Here is a 16,275-nt window from a genome sequence, read left to right on the forward strand (position 1 = left end):
CCAGTGCAGAGTGAAATACAAGCCCAGCTGTCGCACTGAGTCAGGGCAGAGGAGCACAGTGATTCAGGGCACCTGAATGACAACATGGCTTTGGGCCATCATGCAAATTCTGACAGTGTGGTGGGCCAAAGAGGAACCACTCTAGTTCTACCCAGCATACTCTCCTGCTAAACCAGCATGCTGCAAGCCAGGACACTTGGCGCAAGTTAATACTGCTCAAAGCGCCATTAACTTTAGATCCACAGTTTCTATCTTCCTCAGAGGGGAACTCATGCATAGTCACAGAGCAGAAGTCAATGTTAGCAGTGGTGGGGGCCTGGTGAGGCTTGTGATGTTTGCAGAGTGGGAGTCACACTAAGTGCTAGCCTGTGAGCTGGGGTGTTCACTTTGGCTTTCCACAGATCTCCAGCCTACATGGTCTGGGTACCTCTCCCACTGCCCCTTTTAATACACAGTAATCCCTTTCTCCAGGAAGAGAGAATATAGCATGATTTCTGCAAACTTTAACACACAGCTTTTCTAGAGCAAGTTTTCCCCCTTAGGTAACTGTATGATATACCCCAAAATCATCTGTATTCTACCCAATAAAATAAAGAGACATGTGAACTCATTATTATGCAGCTGTCAATTTCTTATTTAATATTCCCCTGTGCCTTACTTAAGAGCTTGATTGTTTGAAATTCATGTCAAATTGAGGTTTCATTTAATTATGATATTACAGAAAATACTATTATATGCTAATGAAAGTCAGTGAAACTATCAATTATATGACTACACAGCTTCCTTTTTTCATTCTCACTGCTCAGACTTCAACTCCCAGTGTAATATTATTTACAAGAGGAGAATAATTAGCTTTCTAATTAGACACAAGCACATGAAACAAGATGGGTTTTAAAAAATGTTAATACACTGTCTCACAATTATAATTAGATGCCTACAATTTTTTAAAAAATTCTATCACATTCAGTTCTCCAAAACCGTCTGCCTGGGTGTATTGCATTTTGAGCAATTTTCATTTGAAATAATTTTTTCACTGTTTAAAGATGCAGATTATGGTAAGAAGGAGCATGGTTTGATGGACTGAGCTGGGAGTTAGGAAATCTTCAGTTCTGATCTTGCCTCTAACACCCAGGATTTGTCTACATAGAGTTGTTTGTTTAAGATGTTGCGCTTTAACTGCCCCCAAGTAGCTCCTGCTAGCACAAACTAAAAGGTACTTAGTTTGCATTAACCTAGTCCTGTTTGAAATGAGACAATGTTAACCCAAACTAGGTAACTTTTAGTTTGCACAGCATGTTAGTGCAAGCTACAACTCACACCCTTGAAGTCTGCACTGTGGGACCATGCAGACAAGCTCAACTTCACGTGTTGCTTTGAGCACACAATGAAACCTATTTTCCAGAGCCTTGTATTTTACACCAGTGCAAGTGAAGCAAAGTGAGTGTAAAACATTGCCACTCTGATTTGGTAGCATTTTACATCCTTTTTACCAACACTTTGCACTGGGGTAAATGACTACGTAAGGTGTAAGGCAGCAGAAATTCAGGTCTAACGTCTGTAAAATACAGATCATGATTCTCACCTACCTCTTAGGGCAACTTGTGAGGATTACATGGTTAGTGTTTATACAATGTTTTGAACATGTGAAGTGCCACACACGTGCCAAGAATAATTATCTGACATTTACCACAAAGTACATGATCTTCATCTGATCTGTCAGGACAATCTGGCAGAGCATTACACAAGAAATGGGGACTGGTGCAGTTCCCATCACTACATTGGAACTGCCCAACACGACAATATCGGTGCGCGCAAGTCGGCGGTTCATCAGAGCCATCCCTGCAATCTCTCTGTCCGTCACATTTCCACCAGATCGGTATGCACCTATAAAGAGAAAATAATATTTCCTTTGATGAAGCAATGACTTTACAGGTGTCCGGCCATCCCTTTAAGGATCAATTGTTAGACAAGCTTTAGCCAGTGACATATTATCTTGCAACATTTGGCTTCAGATATTTCTTGAGCCTCAGTTCTACATGACATGAAGCCATTTGTCATGTGATAACAAAATATACCACAAAATGGCGTTGCCAGTAACAGATGTTGATGGTGAAACCTCTGTAACAGGCTCATGGCAAATTAATGTGGACTCAAGTTTGCAGTATTTTTGTGCAAACTGTCACTCTGGGCTTTCTTGAGACTCATCATTCAGACAGACACCTAAGCAAGTCAAATAGGTAACTTTTAGTTTGCACAGCATGTTATAGCATGGATAGGCCGAGAGAGATGGAGAACAAGATACATTTCCATAAGTGATCTGAAATTTAGATAGAGAATTCTATTAAGTATATAATTTTAACCATGACCTAACCATATTGGCAATGGGTGCTCCAGTGTGAGGCAGCACTAAGGCTGTCAGAATGGGCCATTGGAGAAACCCAGCTGCCTACAGGAGTCCTGGGGTGGTGTAAAGCCAGGATAGCAAGACTTATGCCTGTCCCCCCAATTCTGGCTCCTGCCACATAGGGGTGGCCATGGAAAAGGGCCAGGGCTGTGCCCCCGCATCAACAGACCCCTTACTGCCAGAATGCGCCCTATGGGCCACTGGCAGCCAGAATAAATTAATCAGTTAACAGCAGAAACAAACATACTGCACAGCATGTAGAAAAGACAGGAGCAGATTCATATTTCATGAAATCACTGGGAAATGGCCTCTGAAGCAATGCATGACTAACACCCCAGTCCTTATTGGATTAGCCATGTGATACAGCAAAGAAAGGGCATTAATAAGGAGCTCATCCCATTAGCCAGAAAGGAGGACTCTGCTAGAAATTTTTGCCAGCACAGGAGTCAGATTGGAATTGTCTTTACCACCAGACTTCAGAACCCACAATATGGAGAATTACTACATACTTTCAAGCCTTCCAGGCAAATTAGCCTTAGATATAAATGTTATCCGTAAAGAGCTATTAAAAAAAGATACTGAGCAAAGGACTTACCTTTCACTGTCTGCGCAGAGGAACTGGGTGCTGGAGCACATTGGAAGGCAGTGTGCAGTGTTGCCAAGTTGTACTACCATGAAGTTATCTGGACATTCACAAGAATAACCCTGACCGCCAACTTTTATTAGACACAGATGGGAACAGCCACCATTGTTGGTACCACAAGGATTATTCACTAGTAAAATGGAAGAATAATCATCACACTTCACATCCCCATACACGGAAAGACCTTGCAATAGTCTCCTTTTGCACAGAAGGGCATTGATATTATCTCTTGCAAATCAAAACAAACAAACAGATAAATCAGGCACTCAGACAGAAAAATCCAGTCTCAGCTGTAGTTCACTGAAGATGTATGAACAGTGAACCCTGAAACCCTAGAAACTGGCTTTAAATCCATACTTCAGGTCTGATTCTGCTCTCACTATTTATCTTACTTTACCAGATAGCCAAATCGAAGACCACCTGTGTAGGTTAACTAAGGGCCTGATCCTTCAAGAAATTGAGTGGGTCTCCTGTGAGATACCAAGTGCCTTCAACTCCTTGTAACGCCAATGGGAGATATGAACACGGCATGAACCAGGGTTAGGCCCTAATAAGGGCCAGACATCCACATTAAATTTTAAATCTGTTTCCTCACCAATTGGCTGTCTGTATGGATGGTAGACATGGATATCAAATGGCCTGTGTGTGGTGTTCACCAGAACAGTCCTGCCTGATCCATTATATTTATTTCCCTTCTCAACAGTTCTTGTGTTCCAATCAGTCCAATAGATAGTGTCTTCAAAAACTGTAACTGCAAATGGATGAGGTAAAGTCCCATCATATACTGTGTGACGATGTCGTCCCTCTAGGTCAGAGTACCTACATGAACAAAAAACATGCATAAGACTGAGATCAAAGCTGCAAGAACTTCAGGCCTTTAAGGTATCTTCTTACAGCAAGCAGTTCATTAGTGGTGATCAGTGGATTCAAAATAGTTTAGTTCATTTTGAGATACATAAGGTTTAAATAGCTTTTACTTTAGTTATAAAAATAGACCAAACACACGCAAAAGGAAATACAGAGCCATCCCTAAGAAATGTATCTGGCTGTCCAATGAAGTTTTGTGCATAGATTATAGGTTACTTGTCATGCAGGAAAGTGGCTGTATAATTCAGATAGCCTCTCAAGTGACACTTGGAAAAATATAACACCCTTATTCCTAAATTTTAAATATCCTAGGAGTGCTATATGTTACTTTTAACAACATTTTTAATACAAAAATGTTCTGTAACTCTCACACTTTTTTCTGACTGTATTAATAACAAAGAAGGCTAAGTTAGAAACTCTGAACAACAACTTTATGATTAATGAACAAATCATTTAAGAAACTTGGCAAAAATGAATCCAATGGAGAATCTTCCAAGTCTAAATTTTTGACAGAAATGCTAAACATTAAAATTTTAACATAACTGTTCACTTTCATATTGCTCTAAAAACACTGATTCTTTGTGACTTCACAGTGTCTGTTACAGTAAAATATCTTTAATGGGTTATCTTTTTTTGTTATGACCAGGCACTAGCAGGAAATTATGGGAAAGATTTTTTTTTTCTAAAATGGTTCATTTTAACATGGAAACTTGGAATGGAGCTAAAAGAATAAACACAAAGGAGATTTTTTTAGATGTGCTAATTTGGAAATACCTGGAAAGAATCAGAAAGCTAGCTAATTACTTGTGCTGAAATTGAAGTCTAAGCATTTCATCATCAGAAATGTATTTGACATTTTATAGACTTATATCAAATACAGTAAATTAATGTAACAAAGCAATAGGTTCTATGCAGTATTGTCATGAACTTTTAATAAGGGGAACACATTAATGCCAAACTTTCAGCAGAACTCTACAAATGTATGCACATACATTTCTTTATCACTGTCCTCAGATCTGTGGGCAAAAAAATGGTAATTACAGATTAAAATGATGATTTGCGTATTCAGTTCTGCCTCAGTTTAGGTTTTGCATCTACATGAAGATGCACTGGCAAGTTCTAGCCCAGACTCTGAACCTCTTTCTGAATTTCTGAACAATTACTTCCATGAGAAGTTTCTGAGATTCCAGTAAGACTACTCATGTAACTACTCACTAGTGTGAGTAAAAGGTTTACAGTCTAACCCCCTGTTGCAAAGTTCTGAAGACCCACTGCACATATGTCCCTTATTATAATTATTGGAGCTAGCAAATATATGCTATAAAACTTCAGAACAAAAGTGCCAACTGCAGCTAAAGAACAAGTGGAAAAAAACCCCAAAAGTTAATTTTATCCAAATAAGGAGGCAGTCTTTCCTCTTCATCCCCTTTATACCTAACTTCTGATTCCATTTTAATTTAGAATTAGTTAACCCTTTCAATGCTGATGGATTAATTGGATATGTCATTGTCTAACTGCACTGTAACGGTACATAAAATGTCTCTGTACGTTCGATTTAAAAAAAAACAAAACCTATTGCCTTGATCCATGCACAAACTGTCAGCAGTGACGGGGTTAAAAAATTCTTAAAATAAAGTGCTACCACTGAAATTTGGTATGAACAGTTACCCAGTTGCTTTATTCTTCTCTATGTACGTACTCAATGTAGTTTAGATGGGCATCTGCCCAGTAGAGCTTGTCGTTGGTATAATCTATGGTGAGTCCATTGGGCCACTCTAACTTGGTAGAGATAATCACCGTCTTGTTCTTGCCATCCATGCCCACTCTTCCAACATAGGCTCGGTCTGCCCAGTCAGTCCAGTAAACCTGTCTATTTAAACAACATCCATAGTTAGTTTTGTAGGAAAAGATCCTGGGACAAATTCTAGAAGCTATATTTGCAATATAACACCTCATGCATTAAAACAAAACCCATCTCCCACCTTTGGCGCGTTTTTGCAGAACAGAAGGATATGATCCAAATATTCTGTAATTATTCTTACTAACAGATGCAAAATGATAACTTAGCATGGACTTTCACAGAAACAGCATGAGACTGTCGAACTACTAGGTGAAAGAGAATCACTCTGGAAATATCATACCCATATTTTGGATGAATGACAATAGCTCTGGGATACTGAAAGCAGAAGGTGTTGTTGGAGTCCACACACCGATCCACCAATTTTTTCCGAAATCTGCCATCAAGCTCAGCGACATAGAGACAGTCTTTGTATGCATCCACCCAGTACAACTTCCTGAAATGTTTTATAATGAATATTTTACACACTACTTTATACAAAATAAAGCACCGCACTTTAATTTCACTGCTTTTTTCTCTCTAGAGTAATGATGAATCCACTGTAATGAAAGAAGAATTAATCAGGACCATATACTTCTCAATCCTCCAATGTGGCCAACGTTACAAAAGACAAATGCTGCCAACTGTTGCTCAGGGCTCAAACTGAGTAGATACAAATCCATATGCTTTACTCCCAGCTTTTATGAGCCATGTGCCACCTTGCCCTATCCCCTCCCCTGACATTGGCACCACTGGCCAATTACCACTACTGGTGCCAAATTCAAAACTGTAGCTGGTCAGCTGGGGAATAAAACCCCCATCTCAGGCAGCTGCCTGCAGCACATGGCCAGCACAAGGTGTCACTGCCTCTCCTTTTCCTCCCCTCTTCTCTTACCAAGAAATGGCAACAAGGAGATGGCCTGGAGAGAGGCCAGGAAGGGAGATGTGCAGTGCACGGGGTTGCGAGTGGGGTTGCGGGTGGGGCTGCCATAAGAATCACCATCTTGCCCTTCCTCCCCCTGCAGTTTTATCCCTGCTCTCACCAAACCAAAGGAGTGGGGAAAAAAGCATGGTTATAAAGTACTGTCACTTATGGAGACAAGGGAAACACACTGGGTAAGACCTCTGTTGCAAGAATCGTTCATCACAGCACACCCAGCAAAATCTGGTTCTCAAATGGCACTGTCAATGAGATTTCCCTGGTTAATAAGAGTATTTTTAAATATAAAAATTCAGGATTTATCAATTGTCTATGTTTGCTTGGTTAATATATCCCTCCCAGTTAAGACGTTTCCTATCACATCAAAGAGGTGGATCTTCTATTAATTATTCTTATTCTTATTACTATTATTAAACTTGGTCCATTAACATAAATGTTCAAAAGTCTTTGCATTACCGAGGTGCCCTTATTGCACATTCTGACTATAAGAACACCAGGCTAGAACATGTTTTGTTGCCAGCAGGACTGAGCACAGGGCTAGGAGCCAGAAACTTTCTAATCATGCTCTGCAACTAGTTTGCTGTGTGTGTTTACTAAACCTCTCTCAGTCTGGCTTCCCCATCACCAAAACAGGAATAACACAATGTAGCCATCTCACATGGCTGTTGTGAGGATTAGTTAGTGAATGTTTGTGCAGCGTTTTGAAAATATAAAGCACACTATAAGAGCCAAGTAGTATTATGAATAATTATTATTGACATTATTAGGATACTGTTATGCTGGGTGTATGGTATGTGGGTTGAAAACCAGTCCCAAACAAGTATCTGAACTCATATTTTTCACATTAAAAAACATAACTCCTCAATAGCTCAGAAAAGCTGAAAACATTTTCTTACCTGCCAACCCAGTCCACAGCAATACCTTCCCCATTTGGCACATCATCACTTATTACTGTCTCCTTGTTTGTCCCATTTAGGAACATTCTTTCAATGACCTTTCTCCCCACATCAATCCAGTACAACCTCTTTTCCACCCTGTCAAAGTCCAGTGCCACCACATTTCTTAGTCCTTGCAAAATGAGAGAGTAAGACTGGCCATCTGCTGTGAGATTTCTCAGATAGTAACGGTTGCTAAAAATAAGGTAGGGGGAGATATTACTATTTTGCCGGCAACTTTTTCCATCAGGCTCACGGATGTAGCCTGGGGCGCACTTACAGATGTAGGAGCCAGCAGTGTTCTCACAAATCTGACTACATACTGATGGCGTTTCATTGCATTCATCAATATCATCACATGTCCGTTTATCAGACATGAGTCTGTGTCCAGTACGACAAGAACAATAGAAACTAGTCAGGGTATCTGTGCAATTATGATCACATCCGCTGATTGAAGGGTCATTACATTCATTAATACCTGTGGTACGAAAACAAAAACATTATTATTCAAGCAACTGAGCTACCCAGAAAGTATTCATCATGACAAGTGGGCAACAACTTTTATTCCAAAAATACCAAAATATTCTGAATCTTGGGTGGCTACAATTGAGTGCCAGGGGCAGATCCACACCCAGTGTAAATTATCACGCTCCACTGAAATCAGTGGGGCTATGATAATTTACACCAGTGGCGGATCTGCCCCAAATTCTGTCAGTGCAGAATAGTATTATTTCTCAGAAGGAATATATATAGTTATAACTATTTATCTGGCATATTTTCATATCTAAAATCTGTGATGATATATTCATTCTATTTACCAAGTACTGGCTAGTTTTCATGGCTTAAGTATATGAATTGACATGTTATATTTAAAAGATAGCATACTGTGTTATGATTTAATAATTAATAAATGTGTGGTATATGTATGCATTCTTCATACATCCTATTGGCAAGTCCGGATGGAACATGTATCATCTTAATTAACCTGCTGACTTCATTAAGCATTCATTTTTTTTAAATTGTCTAAAACATTTAAAATAAAATATCAGAACCCTAATCCCCTACCCCCAACACTCCACACGTACCACATCCTTTTTCATCGCTATTATCAAAGCAATCATCCAGCCGATTGCAGATTTTAACCATTTCAATGCAGTTTCCATTGTCACATTTAAAATGATGGGGAGAGCAGGTTGCTTCTGGTGTACTACAGAGGTGTTCCAGCTCATCAGATTCATCCCCACAATCATTATCCCCATCGCAGATGTATGCCTTTGAAATGCAGCGCCCATTTTGACATGTGAACTGGTGCTGTTGGCAGGGCTGATAGATGCACCCTCTCTCATCGCTGCTATCACCACAGTCGTTCCGCCTGTCACACCTGGAAAGAAAGGTGGTGTTGTTAAACACATAAAGGTAGTGACTGTCGGATGGACGGAGGGGTAGATACACACCTGGTCATGCAAATCCTTACTCCCAACTGTACCCCGTTACTCACATGAATAATTATAATGAAATCAAAATGTACTCATGCAAGTATGGCTACTAAAGAAACCAGTGAGATTCCTCCCATTAAAAGTTACTGTGCCCAGGAGTACAGGTTTAATGCCATTGGTAGGCTCTGGTAATATTAAACTACTCAAGCATCCTAGAGGTTTTAAAATTAAAATTTACATGTGAATGCACTGCACATAAATTATTTCACACTTAAATGTAATCCTATTTAATGACAAAGTGTAAAAACTGAAATGAATTCATTCCTTCATTTGAAACTATTTGCAAGGCTTTTGTATTGTTGCTGAAGTACATACAGACCTGTAAGAGTTTCGGATGCACAATCCATTGTTACACGTGAATTCATTTTCAGTGCAAGACCGTCGCGTGCAGTTTTGATGTTCATCGTAAGCGTCACTGCAGTCAGCATCTCCATCGCAGACCCACACCCGAGGGATACACCTCCTCAGGGGCGGCCTATTGTTCACACATGTAAACTCAGTGGCTGTGCAGCTGCGGTTTGCTAAAATAAAGCACATTTGCTAAGTAACAGAAGTAGAGTTATTTTCATTTTACATGTATAAAATGTGCATTCCCCATTCACATCTGGGCATGTGTACCAGAAATTTCATGCAGAAATTCATTAAAATGCATCTTATCCATTGCAAAAAGCCAGATTCATCCCCGGTGTATCTCCACTGACCACAGCTGTGTGTGGAGGGTAGGTGTGGTGCCACAATGACCCAGTGAGAAGCAGCATTCCTCCCAGAGCTCCCTGGCATGCAGGGGAACCACCCCTGCTGTTACCTCCCTTCTGGGGATGCAGCGTTCTTTCCCTTGGTGCCAGGCCAGAGGCCTGATGCCAGGTGCATCAGGAAGCAGAGCTAAGACCCCTCTTCTCCCTGCTCACTCCTGTGAGATGCTTGTTCCCCAGAGGGCAAATCAAGGGAGCCAATAACTGCTAAACGGCACAAGGAAGAGGGCCAGGTTTCCTGCACCTCTCCTCTTTGTGCATCCACTAAACAGCCAGGCACAACCTGACCCTCTGCTCTCCAGCTAATAGAATTTCTACTGGAACCTTGCTGACATTAATAACTGATACTGATTCACAAGAGAAGATGTACTGTCATGATCAGGCACTATATATGTTGAAGTTGTTACTCCAGTCTGTGTTAAACAAACATGCCATGTAAATTTCATCTCAAAGCAGTTTATAATTCAAGGCTATTGAATGGAACGGGACAAAATGAGAAGGGATTTTTTTATTAGAATTTAGAATTTTAATTCCAAAAATGTGGAATAAAATAAGGAATTATACAAAATAGTCTGACAGAAAAAAAATTACGTCATGCAGACTTTTCAGTAAATCTATCCTGGTCTGAAAGCCCATGGGTTGCCCCTAGCACAATACTTTATTTGTATTGGACACCTACCACAGTTATGTCTTTGATCTTCATCACTCATATCCCCGCAGTCATTATCACCATCACAGATCCAGCTTGCTGGGATACATCTGCCATCATCACACCTGAACTGGTTACTTGAACAAGTCCGCACATGGGACACTTAAAAAATGAATAGAATTAATCCGCTTGTTAAACTAGCCTGCACCGTTGTAATAACCTACTAATGGAAGCATTCTTTAGGACAGGTTTACTCTAGTGAAATGTAAAAGGAAAGCTCAAATATTAGAACCTAGGTCAAATCACACTTGCTGAGATAAGGTGAACACCACTTCTCCATGTCCCCATTTTCTCTTTATTGGTCATTTGCACTAACAACCCCTACAAATACATTACTGCTTTGATTATTAGTATGTCAACCTTGTTATACATCAAAAAGTAGACTATTAAAGAAATCTGAAATTAGGAAACTTGGTAAACTTGGTAACATGAATTCACCGTCCTGACAGTGACAGTACTAATTTTACTATGTATGTTTAATTAATTGCTGTATTGTAATTGTAAATTATTGTAATTGCTTGTTTGTAATCAAGGGCTGAGGTTTTTGGAGCAATCCAGAGACCTTTTAGACAGGTCTTAATAAGGTTGAAGGTGTGTCAGTTTGAATTCCCCCAAAAGTAGGCATGTGTCTCAGAGCCCTAGAAATGCAGGCAAAAGTCACAATCCTTTCTAAGTCTGAAATCAAAAGGTATAGTTTTTATTTTAATAAATACATTGCTAGTAACAAACCAACACTGCATTACCAGCTATCACTTGAATTTCTCATACCTCATGAAATGTGGAGAATGAGACATCAGCCCATTTTCAATCACAGGAAAATCCTATTCTCCTGTTACAGTACCAGTTTTTTCCACTGATATCTGCCATGTTGTACTCTACCCGTTTCCCAGTGATTTTAGTCTTCCTCTTCTTCCGCCCTATGGAGAAAATACCTGGCTTCTTCCCTACTTCCTTCTCCCTTCCCTTTCTTATTTCCCTGTTTACTCTAATCAGTTTCCATCCTGCATACAGGACCTGACTACTCCAAGGAATTATGGGACACTCAGAATCCTAGAATGCCCCAGTCTCACACTATCTGAAGTGTAGCCCTCTGTCCACACCTTTTTTCCCAAATGTCAGAGTGCATATGCACTCTTCATGTCCAAGCCAATTCCAAAATACAGGCTACCTACCCCACACTGTTGTTTCAAAGGAGAAAGGAATGGTTTCATTTACCAGTAATCAATCATGATTAGCTAAGAAGATTCACTTTCCAAACAGAGCGTTTGTGATGCAAACACTTAGAAATAAATTGAAATTACAGGCACATATCAGACAAGCCACTGAACAGGCCTTAAAAGGTTTTTCCAGTTACTACCAGCCTGGACTGGATCTGTACTGCTGATCTAGAGGAGAAATTATTTATTTCCCATAACTGCTTTCCTAAGCCATCCCATTTCCCAGAACAGTTCTCTTTTAACTGCACACTCACCACAAGAGGCGGGTTCATCAGAGCCATCAGCACAGTCTACTCCTCGATCACAGTACCAATGAGCAGGAATACAACGTCCAGATGTACAACGAAACTCACTATTTGTGCAAGTCAGTGAAACTGGAAGAAAAAACCTATGTATGACTTCTTTCTTTTTGTTACCCTTCCAACTTGTTTTAAGTTGCTTTTGAGTCCATGACACACAAAAACATTACAGACTCCAAAAAACAAAAAGAAAAAATTATGTTAGCAAGGATGCCCTTTCATATTCTATCTGCAAAGAGCTTTTTGTACAATCTAGCTGCTCTTTCTATTCAACTACTGGGCCAAATTCTCTCCTTAGACAAGTACGTGCAGCTTCTATTGTTGCATCCACTTATGGGAATGCAGAATTTGCCCCTAGTATAAGATTCCACAGAGCAACTAGAGAACAAAGCACATTGTATATTTATAGTTGAGATGAGACTAAGATGATTTTCACTTTAAGAATAATAGGAAAATGGAACTCTACAAACTAGAAATCTGCTGTTGGGCCTTGAACTTGTTATCTTCACTGTTTCCCTACAACTAAGGAATTCAGGGGCATTGACTGTATTGCTCATTAACACCCTTCAGCTTGTTTCCGTTTCCCTTTTGTCCCTCTCTTCCTCCCACTTTCCCTTTCTCTCTTTTTATTCCACAATGCACTACACTTTTGCCATCTCTCACCCCTTCTCCATGCAGAAAACCCATCAGTAATATAGCAGCACTTCCGAGATTTATGATAGCTGTTTACAGATGGGGAATATATAAAAGAAGTTTTTCTCAGTAGTTCGGAGATTTTGTTCAATGATTTACCAAATAAAGATACAATCATATCTAGAATAAAAGAACTGCCCATCTCTGCCAGAACAGTTGAGAGACGCATAAGTGAAATGGCAGAAAACATTAAGGAAAAGCAGACGACTGCATTGAAAGACACAGCAGTGTTTACTGTTGCAGTTGATGAGAGCGTGGATATAAACGACATTCCACGTTTGGCAGTTGTGGCAAGACATTGTGCTTCCGATGAAATCCAAGAGGAACTTTGCTGCCTAAAACCCTTGCATGGCACAACAAAGGGGGAAGATATACTGGAAAGTTTTGTAAACCATTTTGAAGAACGAGGAGTTGACATCAGAAAAATATTTTGTGTGACAACAGATGCTGCTCCTGCCATGGTCGGAAAACAGAAGGGATTAGTAAAGTTACTTGAAGATCAAATTGGCCGTCCGACAGTCAAATTTCACTGTATCATCCACCAAGAAAACCTGTGTGCTAAAATTTCTAATTCAGAGCTTAATAATGTGATGAATACAGTGGTGCGAATTGTGAATTTCCTTGTTGCTCGATCTGCTTTGACTCACCGACAATTTCAAGCATGGCTAGAAGAGATGGACAGTGGTTATAACAACATCCCACTTCCCAGCAACATTCGGTAGCTAAGTCGTGGCAGGGTTTTGGTGCGCTTTGTAAACTGTTTTGATGCAATCAAGGTCTTTTTGTCGAAAAAAGAACAAAACTACCCCGAACTGGATGATGACAAATGGCTGTGTAAGCTCATGTTTCTATCTGATATCACCGCTCACCTAAACAAACTCAACCTCTGTCTCCAGGGTGCAGGGCAAACAGTTCTGGATCTTTATGAAGCCTGGAAAGCATTTGTTGTGAAACTAGCAGTTTTTTCCAGGGATATTCAAACTTCTACTTCCCACTACTTCCAACTCATAAAAGAGCTATCGACACGTTGCACTGTCAATGTCGATGAGATTCGAAAGTACACACAAGCACTGGAATCAGAATTTTCTGACAGATTTCAAGATTTCCAGTGATTTGGCCCAATGCTTTCTTTTCTAATTAAACCTGAAAAGTTCAAAGAAAGCGACTTGGATTTGTCTGTATTTCAGTGGATGGGTGTTGAAGATTTCGAAATGCAACTCATTCAGTTAAAAAGCTCAGAATTGTGGACATCAAAGTTTGTGGATCTGCGGAGCGCATTTGAAGCTACTGAAAGAGATCATGGGGCCTCTATTCTGACCTGCTGGATGTCCCTGCCAGTGAAATTTAACTGTTTGAAGAAAATTGTGTTTGCAATGCTTTCAGCATATGGATCCACATACCTGTGTGAACAGATATTTTAACACATGAAATCTGTCCTCTGTCCCTCTCGAAGCCGGTTAACAACTGATCACTCAGAAGCCTGTGTGCAGCTTTTAGTATCCAAATACGTGCCAGACATTGGAAAACTCAGCAAGGAAAAGCAAGGGCAAGGATCACACTAAACTGATAAGATCTGCATTTTAATTTAATTTTAAATAAAGCTTCTGAAACATTTTGCTTACTTTACATGTAACAGTAGTTTGGTTACATAATATGTAGACTTATAGAGAGACCTTCTAAAAAATGTTAAAATGTATTACTGGCATGCGAAGCCTTAAATTAGAGTGTATAAATTAAGACTCGGCACACCACTTCTGAAAGGTTGCCAACCCCTGGTATAAACCAAAGTATTGAGCAAAAGAGAGAGGAAATTATTCTAGCACTAAGGAACTGACAAAGGCACATTCAGAATAGTGTGCTCAGTTCTGGTAACCTTGAAAAATATGTAGTTCAGTGGTTTTTAACCTTTTTTCATTTGCGGACCCCTAAAAAATTTCGAATGGAGGTGCAGACAGCTTTGGAAATCTAAGACATAGTCGGCAGACCCCCAGGGGTCCGCAGACCACAAGTTGAAAACCACTGATGTAGAAGGTACAGCAAAGAATAATCAGAATGGATAAGGGATTCTTGAAATACTATACAAAAAAGATAGAGAAATTATGCCTGATTTCATTGGGAAAAGCTGAGGCTACATAAATGGTGAGCACGTTATGGTACATATACCTCATAAACCTCAGGGAGTATAAAGAACAGATGTTACAAGAACGTTTGAGCTTGTACCAAAGGCACCTGAGGAATGAATTACTGATGTGAAGAAAGGTGATTAGGGCACTATTTACTTACCACAATGAGTGGGGCTCTCATCACTCATGTCTCCACAGTCGTTATCTCCATCACACAGATACGTTCGAGGAATGCAAATGTTTGTGCTTTGACATTTTGTAAAACCAGATTGGCAAGTGCGTTCAGCTTTAAGAGGGAAAGAGAAAGCAAATGTTTAGATCATTTTTATCCCACTAAACTGTATCATTTTGAAAGAAACACAATGTTGTTAAAATAAAATTTACTCTGGAGTAAATTTTCAGTCTCTTATAAAAGTTTTAGGTAAGAGACTGCCACTATATCACTGTTCACTCAAAAGAAACAAAAGTGGCTCTAAAAAACACCAGAGGGAGCTAAAACAGCTGCAAAACTTTAGGAGTCTGTTTTCCTCACAGTTAAATCAATAGTAAATTAACACAAAATAGATTTTTTACATATTTTTCTGGGATATTTTCTCTTGATTAATAGCTAAACATGGATGTCTTGAGAAGCTACAAAGAGAGTTGGGCAAATAACTCAAAATGTTTTCCACTCATTTTTGTTCAAATGTTGATATGAATTACTTGGGGCCATGCTCACGGCTCTGTCCTGCTACTCTCTGTGAACATTCAGGCAATTAAGTTTTACTGGCAAAAATGTTGGCAGAATGCATTTTCAAAGTAGCATGTGCTGGTCTTCACAGAAACCATATTGTAAATTCACATGCACATATATTCACATTGGAAGTGCTTGTACATTCAACCAATTGTGGCAGAAATAATACCATGTGAATTATCTGACCAACCACAAATAAGAAACATAGCTGAACTTTCAAATACCTGTGATAAATCTATAGAGCAAACATCTCAAAAATTTTAGAAAAATGCAAATTACAAGTACATTCCAGAAAATCACAATATACCAACAAATATGGTACAAACAGAAAAAGGGGCTACCTTAACTGTATAAATTTCTCATCATGAATTATTTGCTCAGCTCCACTTATGAATGTTCCATAGGAGAACTTCCTACTGACCAGAAGGGCTGATTAGCCTGATTAGCCATGTTATTGGTCAATATTGACGTAACTGCATTTTGTATTTTATTGAAAATAATACTCATTTCCAAAAACAATTCTGTTGATTTTGAAATGAACATTTAAGTAATGAAGCATTTCCACTTTTTTAACTATATAAAGAATACATATTAAGGAGTAAAGTAACTCTGCAGTAACATGCATAA

General features: G+C 39.4%; 1 protein-coding gene across 3 annotated transcripts in view; it reads right to left on the reverse strand.

Annotated features, from left to right (window-relative positions):
* Window positions 1–16,275, reverse strand: part of LRP2 (LDL receptor related protein 2) — a 177,741-nt gene that overhangs the window by 43,370 nt on the left and 118,096 nt on the right. For all 3 annotated transcript variants that reach the window (XM_074967509.1, XM_074967507.1, XM_074967508.1), the window contains exons 45-55: window positions 15,076–15,201; window positions 12,055–12,174; window positions 10,554–10,685; window positions 9,442–9,643; window positions 8,712–9,007; window positions 7,588–8,104; window positions 6,056–6,208; window positions 5,614–5,784; window positions 3,643–3,866; window positions 3,000–3,177; window positions 1,688–1,884 (exon numbers count right to left, since the gene is read on the reverse strand). In XM_074967509.1, coding sequence (XP_074823610.1) covers window positions 1,688–1,884; window positions 3,000–3,177; window positions 3,643–3,866; window positions 5,614–5,784; window positions 6,056–6,208; window positions 7,588–8,104; window positions 8,712–9,007; window positions 9,442–9,643; window positions 10,554–10,685; window positions 12,055–12,174; window positions 15,076–15,201 — 2,316 coding nt within the window. The remainder of the gene's footprint in view (window positions 1–1,687; window positions 1,885–2,999; window positions 3,178–3,642; window positions 3,867–5,613; window positions 5,785–6,055; window positions 6,209–7,587; window positions 8,105–8,711; window positions 9,008–9,441; window positions 9,644–10,553; window positions 10,686–12,054; window positions 12,175–15,075; window positions 15,202–16,275) is intronic.

The sequence above is a fragment of the Natator depressus genome, chromosome 11 (genome assembly GCF_965152275.1).
Source record: "Natator depressus isolate rNatDep1 chromosome 11, rNatDep2.hap1, whole genome shotgun sequence".
In the NCBI taxonomy this organism is placed as follows: Eukaryota; Metazoa; Chordata; order Testudines; family Cheloniidae; genus Natator; species Natator depressus.